The following is a 19,656-nucleotide window of genomic DNA, read 5'->3' on the forward strand; positions in this document are numbered from 1 at the left end:
TATGCCACTGGGCTTTACTCCCGATAGCGCCCCCCACTGGGCTGGTCGTTAGGACACCCCCTAATTCCTCCTGAGGTCACCCCACTGGGGCCGGGGTTGGGACACCCCAAAACCCGTGCCTCATCCACAGTGCCAGCTCTGGCACCAACCGCTGCGCCCTCCCTGGGCACACCCCAAAACGCAGCGCCCTCTGCGCTGCCAGGAACCCCCCCGTTCTGCTGGGGGGCTCCCCTGAGGCTGCCTCCTTCCCCTACAGCCTCACCCGGTCCTCCGGTAACATAAAGCCCCGAGCCCACCGGCCGTAACACAAAATCAGCCTCCCGGCTATAACGTTCCGCGCCACCCCGGCTCTCCATCGAGCCTCCGTGATAGAGGCCTCTCTGTCCCATCAACCCGCAGACGCTCGAGCGCTCAGGCAGCCCTGCCTCGCTCTGCTCGGCAGCAGAGCTCCCGCTTCTCAGCCTGTCAGAGGGGAACTGACCTCTGGCCTCAGCCTGGCTGCTTATAAAGGCCAGGCCCTGCCCCCTTCCAGTCAGCTGACCCAATCAGTTGCCTAAGCAACCTTCAGCTGTGCTGCCCTGATGATTGGCAGCCAAGCCCTATTACCAATGCCAGTAGCAGGCACCCTAGAGCCCTGCTACACATCTCCCCCTCCAGGGCTTGAGCCTCCTTAGGAGCGGGGTGCAGAAGTGCCCTGCAACACCCCCCTACCCACTAGCCAAGCTCTCAAAAGGCTTGTTTGTGGCTTCCCGCAGCTGCATATTCCCAGGCAGTCCAAACGCGACGCATCGCAGCAACCACCGTACGCAGAGTATGACCTGCAAAGATGAACGCGCAACAGCTCCGGGAAACGTGAAAGAACAAGCGTGCAACGAGCGGTCAGACCGGAAGACAAAGACACGGCACCGCTCCGAGGAAGCTCAAACCCACCGCAGGCTCCAGACAGGTGACGTCACGGGGGCAGAGGCCTCGCGCCACAGAAACTGGGAAGTCACGAGAGACTTTCTTCTACGCCATCTCTGCAGCTCTTCGCCTCGTCTTCGGCGCCCGAAGCCTTGGCAAGGCGGCTCCTCTGCGCGCGCAAACGAAACGCCGTGAGACGCTTGCCGCTGCTAACAACTCAGAGGCCTCACAGCACTGGGGGCAGCGAACCCTCCCTGCCAAGACCCCATAGGCAACTTAATTTTTTTTTTTTTACCACCCCCACCCAGCCCATAGCTGCAAAGGTGCAGGCAGAGCCCTCTCAGGTCTTTCCCCTTGCAAGCAAGGGAAGCAATTTAGATGTACAAACACAGGCCTCCTGCCAGTTCTGGGATGAGCAGAGAACAACTGCAGTGACTTGGAAGACAAGACAAACGGGAAGGCACACGGACACAAGACAAGCCATTCCCAGCACTGGTGGGAGAGCCTGTGGCAAGACAAACAGCTAGGCAGAGACGCGCACCATCTCCTGCCCCAGCAAAACCTGGGGAGGGCCAGACAACAGCACCCAAATGCCAGACTAAACCCAGCTCAGGGACCCCCAACACCTAGTGCCAGGGGCAGGCAGGGATGCTCAAGCCTCATACAGAGCCAGATGAGGGACCCCTGCCCACAGCATGCCACCACAAGAGAGGAGGGAAACTTCAATCCCACCAGCACCCTGCCCTAGTCTTCCCACCACACCCAGACACCCTCCCATCCCAAACACAAAACACCTTCTGGCATCCTGATCCTCTGGCTCCCTCACCACTGCCCTGCTCCGGTCCCTGCGCCCTCACCCTTTCCTCCCGCACACACCAGGACCCTGTGATACAGAGAACAGGTGTTCACCCCAAGGGGAAGAACACCACACAGGTCAAGGGAACCACCGGGGGAATTCCCACCCCACACGTCCGGCCAAGGGAGCACCTCAACCCACCGCTACAGGTACGCAGGGTAGGCAGACAGCGGAGGAAGGCCTCAGCCCTGAGACCCAGCGCTCGCCACACCTGGCATCGCTGTGCTCCTTCAGCCCTCCTGAGTCCCATCCCTTGCCCAAACAGGACAGAGGCACCCGTTGAGGGCAAAAAAGAAAAGCCTCGGCATGAAAATCTGCAAAGGGAAAGCAGGAATAACTGCTAGACTCAGACAACCCCACACCGCTCCGAGAAAGGAAACCCCTTACCGACTGCACGATCTGTCCATCCAGAGCCGCAAGCAGCAAATACCTCGATCCAGGTGACCGCGTGAGCGTGGCTTCATGCCGTCTCCAACTCCTTGCGCTCCGTACTGGCTCCAGGCCTCTTCCTTCTTCCTCAGCTCTCCTCCACTCAGGACCAGGCTTTGTTCATCTTCCCAAACATGTTTGCAACACCAAAAATGAACCACAGCAATTAACACTGGCAACATTATGTGCAGGTCTCACAGCACTCCTTCCCTCCATCCCATCCAGGGCTACAACAGCAGCTGGCACCGCCCCCACAAACAAACCGCAGGGGGCTGCAGCTAGACCCCTCCCAAGTGACCGGACCAATTTAAGTGCAAACACAACCCTCCTTTCAGTCCTGGGAAGAGCAAAGGAACAAGTGCTGCAATGATTTTTAAGACAAAGACAGACACCGGTGACACACCCACAGAGATGAGACAAAAAGGCAATTCCCAGAACCGAAAGGAGGCAGGCGGCAACAGCTACAGCCAGGCAGAGACCCAATCCTCTGCCCCACCGCAACCTGGAGACGGTCCATCTTTGCACAGGCTCAGAGCAACTCTAGGCCAAGCCAGCCCAGCCATAGAGCGCTCATCTCAGAGGCACTCCTGGCTGCCATGGCCCTCCGCTTGAGTAGCCCTGCCCTGGAAGCGTGCAGCTCACGACACCAACTAAGAGCAGGGACTTCCCAGCCCAACCAGACACCCCCAGCCAAAACACCACCCCTGCCTGAGGTAAGCCCACCTTCCCTTACGCTATTCCTCCTGCTCCATCCTCCATCACCGTGGCACAACTCCACTTCTTTGCATCCATCTCCAACCTAAAGTCACTCCACAAGGGCCAGGATCCTAAAAGAAAAAACAAGCCATGGAGCCAAAAGGGTCAATCAAGACCAGACAGAGGCAGGGGAAATCCGCCCCCAGCAGTGTGCACACACGTCCAGGCCCCACCACCCAGTGCCTCCAAGCTCACAAAAGCCATCTCTGCGCCTCGCCTAGGCAGGGTATTCTACATCCAACATCTCTCACACAGAAGGCCATGCAACCACCTGGGGCTCAAAGCCATTACTCACCACAGACATCTGCTCCTTCTCCACCTTCCACATCAACCCTGCTCACTTGGGGGGGGGGGGGGGTGGAGAGGGACTTGCAAAAACAAATAATAAAAAACCCATCACTATAAGCAAAACGTGAAAGGACAAAGCAACAAACTGACAAATCAAAGGCAGCCCTACACCCCTCCAAGCAAGCTTGCACCTGCCCCTGGCTCTGACCATATCATGTTCCAAGGCAGCTAACGGCACAGGAGCAGAGGCCTCACCGCAGGGAATCCAGAAGCACGCGCCCAGGCTCCTGCTCCCTCCTCTACCCTCCACCACTCATCGGCTCTGAGTCTCTTCATTAGGCTACCTTCTCAGACCTTAAAAACTTTGGCACAAAGGCCAACCGACACCTCCGCCCCCTACAACCAAAAACAACCTGGTACAGGCAACTCCACTTAGAGGCCTCGCAGCATGGAGGGCAGAACAACTCCCACCAAAGAGTTACAGAAGCAGCTCTATGCCACCCCGCACCCCCTGCATGGGAGCCGGTCATCCCCTCCATAAGCTCTGCCCTTCCACAGGAAAGGAGTCAGTCAGCAGAACAGCACACAGCCATCCTGCCCCTTATGGCTGCAGAGATTTTATTAACGACCTATCCCGATAATTATTCCGTCTCTCCAGAGCACGCTGATGGGTTATCTCGGCAGCTAATCGCAATGCTTAATGAAACAACCGCAGCGCTCTGGAGCCTCCCCACAGATGGAGGCAGGCTCTGGGTTGGGGGGCCGGGAAAGAGAGGTCGGGCCCCTCGCTGCTTGCCCCCCACCCCTCAGCAGAGCCTGCCGATACAAGCAGCTGCGGGTTGCGCACCCCCGCCTTGCAGGGGGGCCGGCCGCTTCCCTCCGCGGCGGCGGTTTCCCCCAGGGCTGCCCGGGCAGGGTGCTAGCTGTGCGGGTGCAGCCCCAGCTCACAGGCTGCACCTGCCGGATCCAACGGCGCACGGGCTTCCGGAAGCCTGCCTGCGCTCAGAGAGCTCGGGCTGGACGGGTTTCCAGTGCCCCGGGAGCACAAGAGTGACTCTTGAAATCAAATTACTGAAAGGAGCATTTCCAGGGCAGCAGAGAGAGGGACTTGTGGTGGCAAAGGTCAGGGGCTACGGGATAGGACTCGCAGCCACAGGACAGCGACCAAGGGCAGGGCACCTATCCAGGGGCAAGGCTGCAACAGGTGCCACCACTCAGTAAGTGGCCCTGCACCCAAAATAATTGCTGATGCCATGTTAAAAGTAGGCAGTCAAAGGGTACCTAACAATCCTGTGCTTCACTAAAACACTTTTGCAAGAATGATATAGTTCCTAGCGTTTTGCAGGCTGCAGCTAGTAAACCAATATTAAAAACCGCAGCTAAGCCAATATAGAACAAAGCAGCGCCCACCACCGCAGGCCTGGGCAACAGCCACCGCTGGCAGACGCACGCTCGAGCTTCTGCCCGCCGGTGGAGAGAGAAAAGCCAGGCCCCGAAAGCCAGGGCCAGCCCCTACTCGGGAAGTTTAGGAGCAACTGATGCACACAAGGGCAGACTCTCCGGTGCCACAGGCAGAAGCAGCCCCTGGCACCGCAGGCCCCTGCTGGAAAACCGCAGCCTGCAAGCGTGAAGCTCAGGACACGATCCCACCCCGGGACTGCTCACCCCCCAGCCCCACGCAAGACACACATTTCTGCCGGCCCCGAGACCAGCCGGCTACCGCTGGCTCCCGGCACCCACACGGTCAAGCCTGCCCCCCGCCCCCGGCAGGACAGGACAGGTGCAGCTGGGGGCATCTCGGGCCAAGGCCCAGCGCCGCGCAGGGGCCCGGGCCCAGGCGGCACAGGGGACACTCCTCGCACCCGGGCCCCGCGGACCCCCCTTCCTCCTCGGACACCAGACACCGCGGCAGAGACCCGCCTACACTCGTGCCATTAACACCACTCCCAGGCCAGGACTCAGACCGAGGGCAAGCTCTCAGACAAGGGCTCCCAAAGCAGCCCCCGACACCCGGCAAAGCCGGGGCCTCCAGGCCCCCGAGGGAGAGGAGCCCACGGAGCAGCGCGCCCACCCCGGAAGGCTCGGAGGGAGGAAAAGCAGCGATTTAACAAAACGAGCGCGGGAGACACAAGCAGCACCGTCGCCGGCACGGGGGGACCGGGCACGGCCGGGCCCACACAGGCGGCCCCGCAACAGGAGCCGGGCGCTCCCCGCCGCGAGGCTCCTTCCCCCCGCCCCGCCTCCAGGGCCCCAAAGCCGGCCCACCGAGCCCCGCCCCTTCCGGTCACGTGACGCGCCGGCCCGCGCCCCGGCTTTTCACGGGGATCCCGCCGCCTCCCTCGGACCCGGGGCCGCCCCGAGCTCCCGGGACCTCCGGTTTCCCGCCCAGGCCTTCAGGAAGAGCTCCCGGGCCCGCCCGCGGCAGTCCCCGGCGTCCCACCGCGCCAGGCCGGACCCCAGCCGCCCCCGGCTCCTGCCAGCCGCCCTCCGGCCACACCGCACACCCCGGCGCCGCCGCAGGGGCAGCGTGCGCTCGGGGTCTGGGAAAGCTGCCCTCCCCGTCTGCCACCCCCGTCCTCAGGTACCCAGTCCCGCAGCAGCCGGGGGTGCAGTCCCCGGGACAGGGCAGGGGCAGGGCACGCCACCCACGGAGGTCCGACCTCCTCTAAGGAAGCGGGAGTGAGCGTCAGGCATCACCGCAGCAAGCGCCCCGTTGTCAGGCAGAGCTGCACAAAATCTTGTCCCGTGACAGTGCGGTAGGAGCACTTGTTTCCAGCACAGGTCCTTTCCCAAGCTTGGCGTTAATGCCATAACCCCCAGCACCTCTACAGGTAAGACACCTAACCCAGTCAGCCAAGGAAGAGCACCTGGACCAGACCCAATTACCCAGAACAGGGCTTTAAACCCAACCCCCAGGTGTTAGCATCTAGCTCCTACCACAAACCTGCATCGGGGGTCTGCGGGAGGGGGCTGGCAGACAAGGTAAAGGTGAGAGAAACTCCACCCGTTCCAGACCCGTTGCCGGTCAGACCCCGGTCTCCCACCCCGCTGGGAGAACGGGCGTGGTGCTGCCCTAGCGCGTGGGGACCTTTAGGTTTGACTGGGCAATCTCAGGCTGCAGATAGCTCTCCTGCCTCTTAGAGGACCGGGTGGCCATCATTACACGCATTGTACTAGGACCTGCCTTTACCGTTTCGAGGGTAATCATCAAGAGAACCGTAGCCGCGTGTTATTTCTGTGCCTGTGCTCGCCTGCGAGGTTCTGGCGCAGATTGGCCGCAGTCTCCTTGGTCGAGGCCCGGCGGTAGGGAGCTGCTGGTAAGAACAGGAAACAGGGGGAACTCGGAAACCAAAACGACATTGTGACACGAAGGAGGCAAGCAGAGGTGTGGGGAGGTCTTGCTGAGCCTCAACTTTGCCAAAGTGCTCTCACCAGGTGCTGTGCCAGAGCCCGTCCTGAACCCGACTGCCTGCGGGACACCACTTCAACCCCCTGCTCTCAATCTTACTGTCTGACACCAAAGATTCCAGGCTCTCATCTCGAAATGAACTGATGTCCTGCGATGCTTCCTGAGCAACAACAGGTTTTCATTGCTGCTTCTTTAAAAATGGGAAATTTCGCAAGGCGCTCTCGAGAGGTTTCAGCGTCAGCCCGGAAGCAAACGGTCCTTCCTGGGGCCCACGTAGACCACTTCGCATCGCGTCGAGGAGACAGGGCGGCTGAAAGAAGAGAGGCCCTGGGACAGACACCGCTTCGAGCTTCAACACCCACCGCAGAAGAGATCCCGACAGGCCCCGCAGGTGGGGAATGGAGTCGCCCGCACGATCCGCCGAAGTCGCCAGAGCAGCCTGGCGCAGCGCTCCGGGCCCGCCCGCGTGTGCGGGGCAGCAGCGGGACGTGGGCTCCGGGCCCAGCGGGCAGACAACCAGCCGGACCGGGCCGCTGGGGATCGCAGTCGGACCAATCGCGCGCACAGAAGCGCGCGCGCCACGCACCGCGCTCCGGCAGCCAATTAAATGCAAACAAGGAGGACGTGCTTCTGCCCCCTACTGCAAGAGCCAATCAGAGTGAAGAAGGGCGTTGCGGGCCTGACCCCGCCCATGCGGCCACTCCACCCAACCGCCTTACGCAGCGCCCGCGCTCCTCCCAGCCCGGATCCCTGTCCCGCGGATCGTGCGTCCGCCGTGAGCAGCGCGAGCGCGCCTGACCCCGGCCGCGGGCACTGCTCCGGTGACGCCCCGAGCGAGCGAGGCCTTTTTCCCCCTGCTCTCTCCGCCTCTGTCGCCCGGCGGCGCCGAGCCGCGTTGTCGTCTCCCGGCCGCGGTGCCCCGTGTGGCGCGCGGGGGGCAGCAGGGAATCGGTACAATAGCTCAGGCCGGGCCCGGGGAACGACCCGGGGACTGCTCCGGAGAAGGGCCCGCGCCTGTGCGCAGCCGGACCAATCAGCGTGCAGAGCAGGGAACGCCGCCACCAATCGCGTGGGGAAAGAGTTGCTTCTGGCGGCGGCCAACCACGAAGAGGACTGGCAAGGCAGCTCGTCACCGCCTACGGAACCGTTCCAGCGAATTGCGGCGCTCCTGTCAGCGGCCAATGGGAAGGCGAACCCTAGATCCGGCCTCGCCCGCACGGGCCGGTGTTACCCGAGGCCGGGTCCGCGAAGCCCAGGGAAAGGAGCCGAAGCCGGAGCCGGAACCGGCGCCAGGGGGCAGGGAGGGGGAAGGGCCGGGCCCGGCCCCTGGCGGGGAGATAGTGAACGGTTTCTCAGCTGCCCTTTGCAGGGCTGGGGGGAGACCCGCGAGGGACACGGACGTCAGGCCCCAGGAAGGGACAGGGTTAGTTAGGTCAGACTCCACCACCAGTGTTCCTCATATAAAAGGTGCTACAGTGGACCTTAATCCCCAAGCCTGTGGTCCCAGGTGGGATGGCAGACCACATACTGGCAAGGGGAAGTGCTTTGTCTGAGAGTCAGCTCCCTCCTGGCCCCAACCACACAGGGAACAGCTGCCAGGGCAAATCCAAAGTGCTTCTGTGATGTGGTCAAGCTGCTCAGTGCTCCAATGACCATGCGCTGTCCTGGTCTTCCTTACTAGAGCATCGGTCAACGCCCCACCTGGTGGAGCGCGTTCCACAGGGCTTCATCTCGTTCCCACTGTTGATCGTGAACCCCAGAGCAGCAAATTCTCATGCCTGTAAGTGTAAAGCCCTGCACCTCATAACAACCAGGCAGCAACACCTTCCTTTTTAGTGTCATTAAACCTGGAAATAGAGTGAAGCCAACAGGCAGCTGCAAACCACTAGGTGCTAGGGACAGTGAAGGTGTCATTCAGGACCCCACTGTGGCATGGCAGCGCCACGGGCAATTTTCTTAGGGCTCTTAGTTCCAGTACAGTACAACAGCAGCAGCTCTGATTCCACAGCTTGAGGCTCCTGTTGGCCAGCGTTGGACACTAAGCTTTGTATCCAGCATGAGAAAGAAAGCAGAGCTTACAACCTCCTGCTTAATTCATTGTATTTTTATTTGCATGAGGAGCTGAAACAAACTTGGGGGGTTGCTAAACAGGAACTGTTCAAATCCAAACAAACCAAACTATGGGGGGAGAGGGAAGCACAGCAATCCTAGGGAAGGGAAGGCAGACAGGGTTGGGGCAGGGAAGTTGGTGTCTTTACAACACGTGTACACTCGGCACCTGTGCATGATGAACATGCCTCTCCCCCAACAGGTTCCAACTCAACTAGCAAAGAACTGTTTGCAAAACCTTTCCAGAAACATTCTAAAGTTGAAGAAACAAACTGGAACCTCCTGCCTTGGCCGGCCCAGGAGGGAACGGCTTTGCTGCTTTTATAAAAAGATTAATAAAAAATATTGAAAAAATTCCATCTCCTTTTATATACTTTTTTAACCTAGTAGAATTCTTAAGGTTTAGAAAACTATATTACCTTGGAAAGAGTACTCAAGTTCACAACCAGCTGCAAAGAGGATACACACATTGTCTACAAGCAGTTTGGGATTCCAGCACACGCACGCACCAGGTCTAGCAGCATACACACTAACACTGGTGGGAAGAGTGGGTGCATTTTTACCATGCTAACTTTAACTGTCAACATAAAAGAGAAAAAAAGGGGGCGATTTAAAACAGACCCTAAACTCAACTGGTAGATAGGAAAAAAGAGTTTTTAAAAGATAAATCGTAGCCATTTGGTCCCAACTTGAAGATAACTTGTAGATGTTTATTCACATGCTGCACTGTTATCTTATTTATAAGAACCAAAAATAGTTTCCAAAAATTATTGTTCTTAATTGGTGTTACTACATAAGCAAAGGCCTAAAACAAGTAGAGTATGAGATTAAAAAATAGAATACACCGGAGGGAGAACATTTGAACTGGTGAATTAATTCCCCACCTGTATCATCTCAAATCATAGAAGAGAAACATGAAAAAATGTCAATACAACTGGGTAAGACAGACACAAACCAAAATATCCACACAGTCTTCAAAGCCTGCTGCCAACCCCCCCCCGCCCCCCCCCCCCAAAAAAACCAAAAAAAAAAACCCCATAACCGGCCATCCAACAAGGTCACAGAGCTGAGAGACAGAGAGAGAGGGAGAAAGGAAGAGGAGAGTGAGCGAGCAGGCTTCTATCCGACATCTGACCTTACTCAGTCCAGCAGGTAAAGTCTTTGGGAAAGACAGACTCCAAGAGTGGATCTGAATGCAAATGATTTGATTGGTTTTAGCCCACATTCTCAGAAGCAGAACTTGGAAGCCACAGTTAACCTGGGACAATTTCTAAGCTTGCCTCTGGCTATGGTCAGCATGTCAGTGTCCCCCGGCCATCTCCAACACTATCAGCTGGACCTTGCCCCCAACCCCCACCACTCCCCATGCCAGGGCTCTCTGGGGACATGCAGGCACGGGGGCTACTCAGCTGCGGACTGCAGGTTGTCCTTCTCCTCCCGGTTCTCTGCCCCACTTTCATCGTCCTCAATCTCTCCCTCCTCTCCACTGAACTTGTCATGGGCCCATTTGGGACTTGTGCTTGATTTCCGGAACATGAAGCGGCCTCTTCCCCGGGGAAAAGCACCTCGGCCACGGCCCCGGTTCACCCACTTCTCGCTACCTTCACCTTCTCGGTCATCGTGCTGTAGAGGAGAGAAAACAACAGCGTTGGCAAACATCGGCAAGCCATGCCCATCAGCCAGGGAAAGACGATTAGTACACCCCCCACCCCTAAAGCATTTCAAATGGGCAGTGCTCCCACATGACTCAACCTCCTTCTGCATTTATGCCATCTACACCAAAGTCAGATGACTTGGTGACTTTCAACACATGAAAGGGTGCAAGTGTGCGTTTGGGATTGTTCCTCGAGCAAGTTTCCCCCTCTGCTTTTGCATACATTTCCCCTCTTCTGCACAGAGTTCTTTGCAGCAGCCAGTACCAAGAGGTGCCCAGGGGTCAAAGCCCTCCATAGGCAACAGACCTGCAGCTGACTGCACTTGTCCAACTAGAAGTTACTCCGGGGAAGGTTTTATACCATGCCCCATCTAACCTTAAGCTGCTCTTTATGCAGGGCTTCTGGGCAGAGCAATTCGCCCCCAAACACCCTGCCATCTCATGGAAACACTACTGGCCCAGCTATTTTTTTTTTTTTTTTTTTTTAGGCCATAGACTGAAAAGTGGTCCACATTTCTGTATCTAGTGACACAGAAGCAGAGCTTAGAGATTTGCAGTTTCTATAAAAATCAAAGCAGAGAGCAGAAGACACAACTTAACTGATTCAGGGCTTTATGGTCAGTTATTAAAAAGTCAAGCCATACTTAACTCTTTCTAATAGTGCTGCAGGGAGATTAGCAGGGTCTTAACAATCCAAGAACAGGGGGAGAAATACAAGCACGTTGGTGCAAATCTGTTTAAAGCCGATTCAAAAGGAAGGAAGGAATCTGGGCAGGACTGGCCTAACCAAATGGCTGCTAGAGGGTGGGAGACCAGTCCAGCCTGTGCCAAGAGTGAACAGTGTTAATCAACACAAAATAGCAGGCAGGCACTTTCACTGGTGTTCAGGATTCTATTTAACAGCAAACGGCTGCGCAGTGACTGCTGGAACTGCTCCTTCCTTAAAAACCTTCTAGTAACATGAGCCTGCAATGCGATGCTGCGGCTAGTAAAGCGACCAAAACACTGGCTTGCATCCATAGATGCTTCTCGAGCGGATCCCGGAACGTCATTCTCCCCTTGTACTCGGCCTTGGTGAGGCCGCAACTGGAGTGCTGTGTCCAGTTTTGGGCTCCACAGTTCAAAAGGGATGTGGAGAAGCTTGGGAGAGTCCGGAGGAGAGCCACGCGCATGATCAGAGGTCAGGAAAACAGATCTTACGATGACAGGCTGAGAGCCATGGGACTCTTTAGCCTGGAAAAGCGTAGGCTCAGGGGTGATCCAATGGCCACCTATAAGTTTATCAGGGGTGACCACCAGGATCTGGGGGAACGTTTGTTCACCAGAGCGCCCCAAGGGATGACTAGGTCGAACGGTCATAAACTCCTGCAAGACCGTTTCAGGCTGGACATAAGGAAGAATTTCTTTACTGTCCGAGCCCCCAAGGTCTGGAACAGTCTGCCAGCGGAAGTGGTTCAAGCACCTACATTGAACACCTTCAAGAGTAAATTGGATGCGTATCTTGCTGGGATCCTATGACCCCAGCTGACTTCCTGCCCTTTGGGCAGGGGGCTGGACTCGATGATCTCCCGAGGTCCCTTCCAGTCCTGATGTCTATGAAATCTGTGAAATCAACTGCATCCCCTCAGGAGCAGTGCCTCCAGGATACTACAACTAGTAGCCAGTGACAAGGGCACCCAGTTTCCTTCCCACACAAACCACATCGACTGCAGGGAAAGGCCCAGCAGCTGGCAGAGCACATTCCTATGTGGATGGGTTCTCCTGAGACATACCAGGTAATACTTCTTGCTTTTGGGTGTGTACTCTGGGTCCCACTCCTCCTCCCTGTTCCGCTTCTGGAAATCAGTATTGCCACCGCTGTTGTTGTTGTTGTTGTTGCCGGAAAAGGTTCCTCTGCCCCATCCTCGTCCCCTCGCTCTGAACTGTGGAGGCAAACAGAAGAGACAAACAGGGTTGGGGGAGAAAACAGGGCTTAGCGAAGTGTCCTTGGGTCTCTTTCATAAAACACTAGAGAAGGCATGTAACAAATATAAGTGGGGGGGGCTGTGCCACGAAGACAAGAGCTTGCAAACACCAGTGCAGCTGAGATGGGAAGAGTTACTGAAAACGGCTCCTCCCCAAGTTTACTGACATAAAACAGTGGTCCCGCCCCAGCCAATGCAGATGCCAGGGCATTGCAAAAGCCTTCCAGTTTCCATATGGCCTTCAGGATCCTCACCAGACTGCCAGCTCTAAGGTTTCAACATCTCCAAGGCGCCTTCCACATCCTAAGCCATGCTGGCAGCTAGGAGCTACCATGCTTTAGCTTGTCACCCTGGATCATAACTAGGCCCATGGATTTAGAGAACCAGTTTTGTGCTTGACACCTGAACTGGGAAGAGCAGCAATTCTCAGGGTTCTCTGCAGGGGGCAAGGGGATGACTTACAAAGGTCCCTCTAGCTCGTCCCCTCTCAGGTCCAGCAAACTCCTTAGTGCCCAGCCGGGACTTGTCGAAGCCAGTGGTGCTCTCCTCCCGTTCCTCACTCTCCTCTGGGTAATCCTCCCCTTTGTAGGACCGAGAGGACTGTGAAGATGAAGAACTGGACCTGGACCGTTCACGCACTCTCCTGTGCTTTCTGTACCAGGAATGGGGAGAGGGGGGGGAAAAAAAGTGCTTCTTAATCAGAACTTCCTAAGACAAATGCTTGAGGCTCCGAGTCAGAAAGGAACAGTGGAAAAACCCCTGGTCATGCCCAGGTTATTCTCTGCCACTGTGACACAGGACACTGAGTAAGATGGAAGTATGGTCTGACCCAGTTCTTCCATTCTCTGCTGTCAAATCACTTTCCTCCATGCCTCCACCAGAAAAACAATCTCTTCCCTTATGACGCCTGTGCACCCCCATGGTGACAACTGGCCAAGGTCCCTGGACAGGCTATTTTCAAATGGTAGAGGCAGCTGACAGAATCCCCCATTCATCTGTATTAAGGTAGTATAGAGATGCCCTGCCATGCACCACCACCCGCTGTACTGGACACCGCAGAAACTTGCAAGAAAAACAATGCCTTCCTCCAGGAGCTTGGATTCAGAAATCAGACCGATTAAAGAGGACAGGGACTGATTTTGGTGAAGGTCCCCCAGGGTCTTCCAACACAGCCTGTGGTCTCTCTGCTTGGCCACATCCCTTTTTTGACACAAAGGTGTTCCAGCAACATACGATCCCCCGTCACCAGAGCATGCAGCCAGCACTAATTCACTCCTCCTACCAACCTCCTTTTCCCAAAAGCTGTATCTACCTGCCCAAGGAGGGGTGTGAAAAGCATCTGGTCTGTCTGTTCAAGAAGCAGTCAGCTGCATCTGCTGTGTTTAAGGTGCTGTCATGCAACAAATGCAGTCCTGCACTGTTATGTGGTGAAATAAAATGGTCAGCAACCAGGAGTTGTGCTCAGACACTACACCGAGGTGACCTGAGGCTCCCAGGCCCTGATCCAGGCCAACACTTGTGCACACGGTCAATTTTAAATCCAGAACAGTCCATCTTCCTTGAGCATATTTTACACTGCCCACTACAGTCCTCCTGCTTGACCTACGACAGATTAGGATGGTACATCTTGTGGTTGTATCAGGATGGATGTAGTTTTACTAACTGGTTAAAGACAATGGATTTGTACAGGATGGTCTAGATAGGGATGATCCCGTCTCAGGCAAGAGGCTGAACTACAAGAGAAGAAGGGACTGTGAAGGTCCCTTCCAGCCCTAATTTTGTATGATTCTGTGAATGGAAAAAACACGATTCACCACAAGCACACACTTTGCTGGATTGGAACCTAGCTTACTGCCTCTGTCCAAAACTAAAATGATATACTATGAAAGGTGCTGCTTTTTCTCCTCCATTTTTGAGACAGAGTAGAATTCAAAAGCCAGCAGCCTAGAGAACACCTTGTCTTTATAGCCAACTACTTACTGCATCAATGAACATAAAAAACACAAAAGTTGCAAGGTCTTTCCCAGATTACAAACAAATCCCAGTAAAATAACCTCAGTGTTTTATCTTAACTAAAAAACTGAACTCACAGGAAAGAAGTAAAAGTAACCAAGAAGAGGTAGCATGGGAACCCTACCAACACTTCACTTGACAGATGAAACAGCAAATGATCTGTAAAAAAAACAAACAAACATTCCCCTCACCCTGCCGTGAGCAGCCACCAAACTTACGCTGACCAGCACTTCAGTAGCACTACAGAAAGAAGCCTCCTGGATCAAATCTCAGAAGGCAAGCACAGTGCAGCTCCATAAGTGATAGCAAAGCCCAAAGCATCTATTCACCGTGCAATCGCAACAGAAGCAGCATACGCCGTAAAATAAGGAAATGAAGATTTAGTTTCCTACATACTTTTTCTTTGACCCTTTGTGAGTTCTCTCAGTTTTCTCCGTTGATCTCTCTCTTGAGTGACTAGAATCTCTCGAGTCCACAGATTCCCTTGATTTATCTCGTTTAAGATCCCTTTCCTTATGTTTTTTACGACGTTCGATATCAAGGCGCAGGTCAACTGGGTCATCTTTGTATTTCCCTTCAGCCTGAAAAGACATGAAGCAGATGAGAATTGTACACAGCAAGGTTTCCAGTTTAAATCAGCAACTTCAGAACCATCACTTTGCTACTGACTGTAAGACTTCTGGAGAGTGTGCGCCATTTTACAATACAGAGCAATTCACTATGAGAACCTAGCATCTTCATTCAAAGGCTTCAGAGTTTTCCTACTCTGGTGATACTTATTCACCTATTCCCCCCCCCCAACAACACAAGGGGACCAAAGACTGACTTAACTGATGTTGCAGCCAGAGAAGGCTGAGACTGGTAATAGCCCTCTCGTTTAAAGTCCCATCCAAAAGATTGTGCGTCAGAACTTGGCACACACAGTCCTAGCACCTTAAATTTCTCATCTCCCACATAGGATTGTTATTGAACAACTGAACTCCTCTGGAGATCTGACAAGATTACTACATGAAGCTAGAGGAATTGTATAGAGGCCACACAAATGCAGATGTTGATTTGTTTGCAGAAATCTCTTCTAACTTACAAACCAGAACCAAACATTCCCAACTGTAAGCATTGCTCTGCCCTATCCCAGACAGTCCAATTGCACCTTATTCCATGGAAACAGGAGACATTCTACACTAGGTGAGGAAATGGTGCACAAAAGGGTATATGTTTCCCTCCCTGTGCCCATCTAAATGATCTACTAATGCAAGTTACATGGAGCATCATGAGATGAAAATATCCAATAACCAGAAACATAAAATTGTATGAACAAACACCAAGTACAATATTTTAAATCCAGTCAGTACGAGGAAAATGGGTAATGAGTGCCTTAGCTTTAATATCCAATTATCATTTAAATAGTGGATTTAAAAGTTCTAGATTACTGACACAGTTCTATGCTTGGGAACGGCAAAGCTTGAAAAGCAACATAAATCAAGATTTCTCTTGAATTAAATAAAAAGGATTAGTAATTCTCTAACTTTAAAGTTTTACTTACATGAGTTTTTAAACACATTTTGTTTAATTAAACATTTCAATTAACAGCAGAGGTGGGAGTTGGCGTTTTGTTTTGTATTTTTTGCTCTTCTGCTTTCCCCAGGCAAAGAGCTTTAATTCCTACTCTGAGAACAAAATTGCTCCCAATGCGATGAAGGACAGGTAAGTGACACAGTCAGCAGCAGCTCCCTCGTGTGGTGCAGCAAACACCTATTTTGTACTTGTGAGGACACAGCTGTTTCACGGAGGGTTGGCGGGCTGTTTGGAAACCACAAGGTTTTTTTTGTTTGTTTGTTTTATTTTTGTTTTGTTTGTTTTATATACACGCTGCCAAGCTGGCGCTCAGATCAGGCCCATCAAATCCATCTCACCATCGTCCATGTCAAGCCACAAATGTGTTTGGAAAAAAATTAAAAACAAATATGAAACAAGTAAGGTTTCAGTAGGACTGTTTAAAATTTCTTCAACGTTCAATGTAAATACGTATGAAGGGGAACAAACAAAGGTTAAAAACCCAGAATCTAACATCTTAGGTTCCAAATCCTTTTACGATGGCTTACAGAGTGTATTATGATTCAACAGTGTTCTACTCACAAAAACTATTATTTGTTTTTAAACGGTCTGTTTTTATTAAAAACAGGTACTGAATGTTAAAGTAACGGTAATAAACAGAAATGATACGGCAAGGTGTCAGAACAAAATTTATCATCTGCTTAGTAATAGGGTATTTGGTTCAACTATTTAGTTTTACTTTCCTCTCTTTGACATGCATGTCTTTTTCGAAAATATGGTTGGAAATATCGCGTGTATACAATTGATTTAATAATACTTACAAGCAGAAAAATATCACAAAAAGTCTCTTCTCTCATCATGGGCACTTGTTCCAAAAATCCTCTCTTTTTTTCTCAAGCTCACCTCAATTGACTTTGGGATCATTTACCATATTCTAACCACTTCACAAAGGTTGTTGATACATTTTTTTTATTAAAAATTAACCCTTTGTAGTTCATTTTTAGAATTATGCCCATCCTTAAAAGAAAAACACAAACTTAAGTAGAGAGTAATTTAAACAAAACATCACTGTTAAGTTCATGCCCAATGCACTCATTTTGTTGAATAACTGATCACAGTAACAGTTCACCTTGTAGCCAGGCTCTCTGGAGCTTTTCGTTTCCTCTTGAGAGAATCCATGTTTTCTAAACGTACTGGGAGAAATATCTATCCGCCTGAAAAGAAAAGCAAAGCATGAAGCCACGGCCCTACCATAAATAGAATGTCACATTTTCCTAGTCCCAATGTCATTAAATAAATAAATAAGCAGTCCATACTCCAGTGATTTACCACCAGGTTGCCATGGCATCCTGGGGTTCCTTGAAATCCTTTCAAAGGTGCCACAGGACGCCACACAATGGTAGCACCGTACGATGGGCAAACACGATTCACAAAGGAATCCATAGCATCCAAACCATTCTGACTTGCTGCAGTCTGAGTCCTTCACCACAGAACAACTGAACTACAGGCAGTCCTCGACTTACGGCGCTCCGCCATTTACACTCATGTTATTACTTACGGCGCCAGATCCTCGCACTTTCAGCACTACAGTAAAATTTACAATGAGAAAAGAGGACAGCAAAACAAACACGCCCAGAGCAGTTTCTCAAAAAGCCATCGAGTGGCCCTGAGTCTCCCCAGAAATCTCCCCAAAAAAGCCCTTCTGAATTTCACAACCCTGAGGAAGGTGTTCCTTCACCTTCTGATTAAATAAAAATGTATGTGGTTACTGTATTCCCCCTGTTTAATCGATTCATATACAGTACACTTTAAAAAGCTTTGTACTGTACAGTGCATATCATTTATAGTTGATTCAAATATGGTGTTTATGGTCATTCCTATAAAAAGTTGGGCATCAGGCCCTTGGTCAGGAACATAACCCCCTATTATAACATTGTTTTTCTATGGGAAAAATCAGATTCGACTCGCATCGTTTTGACTTACGGCACCTTTTCCAGGAACGGAACCTGCCGTAAGTGCGAGGACTGCCTGTATTAGGTATTGTGCTGTAGTCAAACAAGTAATAACTAAGAGCTGGCATTTTCCAAGGACTGCCCTGATATATATCCCACAGCCATCTTCTACAATGTTTCTCACAGCTTCCTATGAAATATTTCATAGATAGACATTAGGGCTGGAAGGGACCTCACAAAATCATCAGGTCCAGCCCTCCTGCCCAAGGGGCAGGAAGTCAGCTGGAGTCAAATGATCCCAGCAAGATAGGCATCCAAGTGTTTCTTAAAAGTGTCCAGAGAAGGTGCTTGCACCACTTCTGGTGGGGGAGTTTATTCCAGGCTCTGGGGATCCTTATGCCCAGCTTAAAACGGTCTTCCAGCAGTTTGTGACTACCAGACCTTGTCTTCCCTTGGGGTGTCCCGGTGAAGAGACATTTTCCCAGTTCCTGATGCACACCCCTTCTATACTTCTAGGCTGCCACCAAGTTCCTCCCTGAGCCTTCATTTCTCCAGGCTGAAGAGTCCCATGCCTCTCAGGTTCTCCTCATAAGGCCTGCTCTCTTGTCCTCTAATCATGCGTGTAGCTCTCCTTTGGACTCTCTCAAGTTTCTCCGCATCCCTCCACATTTAGTACCATCAAGGCAGACTGCAGACATAGCAAGACAGATCAGTGACCTATCCAATATGGCAATTACTGTTTTCCCAGCTAGACGATGTTTGGTGAGTTTCATTTTTGAGTCATGCCATATAGTTTAAAGAAAATATTAAAAATATCCCTAGAATGTTCAAAAAAAAAATTAAGTGCTCCTTACCTATGGATTTCAGGGCTCTTCTTGTTTTTAGCTGCATCTTGTTCCATTCCTTTCTTTAGGTATTTAGTAAAACGCTCATTCAGTGTCATTCCTGAAGACCCAAAGTGATGCTCTGCAAGGGGGGAGGGGACTGTTCAGTGAAAAACTACCATGGAATTACTATCATTTGGATTTTAGGAAAACACGCCAGTTCTACAAGGGTCTGCAATGGCTCCAGAATGGCTTCACACAAGTGTGAAGACAGAGGGCAAGCAGGCAAGATTCAAATAGTCAATAATACTGTTGACAAAGCCACTCCCTCAAAAATCAGTGAAACGGGGCCTGCTTGCACCAGTAGTGAATTCAATCTGCTTAACAACAAATCTAATGTGTTAAACTAAAGTTATGCAAGCCATCCAAATACACAACATATTTGCAGATTTTGCACTAGCCTCCCGGCCCAATCTTATGCTAGAGTATTGCTTTTTGCTGTTTTAAGCGTAGGCAGGCAGGGGGGTAGACCCAGTAGACTGGAGGGGAGCATAAACTTTTGACCAAAGATAACAGGACATTTGGCTCACCTCTTACATGATGGACTATAGTCACTATGTGCTGAGCAAACAATTCAGAAGGACTTCGTTGAGACTGAGCTGACTGAATATGGTGGAAAATGGAGCGAAACTCCTGCTCCTTTTTGTTGCTGTGTACAAGGTCGCGACAGAGTTTGCGTTCCTGTGCCAATATACCACTCGGACTAAGAGAGAACACACAGACGTTATAAATATAACTACCGGAAGGGCACGCTGGATCGAAGCAGCTCTCACACTGTAAAGAGACAACACTCAAAGTAAAATAAACTCAAGCGCTGTATTTCATATCTTCCTGTAGGTCATCTAAAAAACAACCCCCTCCCTCCCTGCAAAACACCAATGGCTT

General features: G+C 52.1%; 1 protein-coding gene and 1 long non-coding RNA gene across 9 annotated transcripts in view; both read right to left on the bottom strand.

Annotated features, from left to right (window-relative positions):
* Positions 1-1,749: 1,749 nt before the first annotated feature.
* Positions 1,750-3,233, bottom strand: LOC149859202 (uncharacterized). The gene is made up of 2 exons (XR_016443626.1): positions 2,912-3,233; positions 1,750-2,312 (listed from the first exon to the last, which is right to left on the bottom strand). It is a non-coding gene; the product is annotated as an uncharacterized LOC149859202 (long non-coding RNA).
* Positions 3,234-8,729: 5,496 nt separating this feature from the next.
* The window catches only part of THRAP3 (thyroid hormone receptor associated protein 3), a 57,297-nt gene continuing 46,370 nt past the window's right edge, over positions 8,730-19,656 (bottom strand). For all 8 annotated transcript variants that reach the window (XM_090056482.1, XM_090056479.1, XM_090056480.1 and 5 more), the window contains 7 exons: positions 19,302-19,474; positions 18,742-18,853; positions 17,065-17,149; positions 14,778-14,962; positions 12,831-13,020; positions 12,177-12,326; positions 8,730-10,373 (listed from right to left, as the gene is read on the bottom strand). In XM_090056482.1, the coding sequence (XP_089912608.1) occupies positions 10,152-10,373; positions 12,177-12,326; positions 12,831-13,020; positions 14,778-14,962; positions 17,065-17,149; positions 18,742-18,853; positions 19,302-19,474 (1,117 nt within the window). In that variant the 3' untranslated portion in view covers positions 8,730-10,151. The remainder of the gene's footprint in view (positions 10,374-12,176; positions 12,327-12,830; positions 13,021-14,777; positions 14,963-17,064; positions 17,150-18,741; positions 18,854-19,301; positions 19,475-19,656) is intronic.

This window comes from Crocodylus siamensis, chromosome 7 (assembly GCF_052110815.1).
Source record: "Crocodylus siamensis isolate JL-2025a chromosome 7, ASM5211081v1, whole genome shotgun sequence".
Lineage (NCBI taxonomy): Eukaryota > Metazoa > Chordata > Crocodylia > Crocodylidae > Crocodylus > Crocodylus siamensis.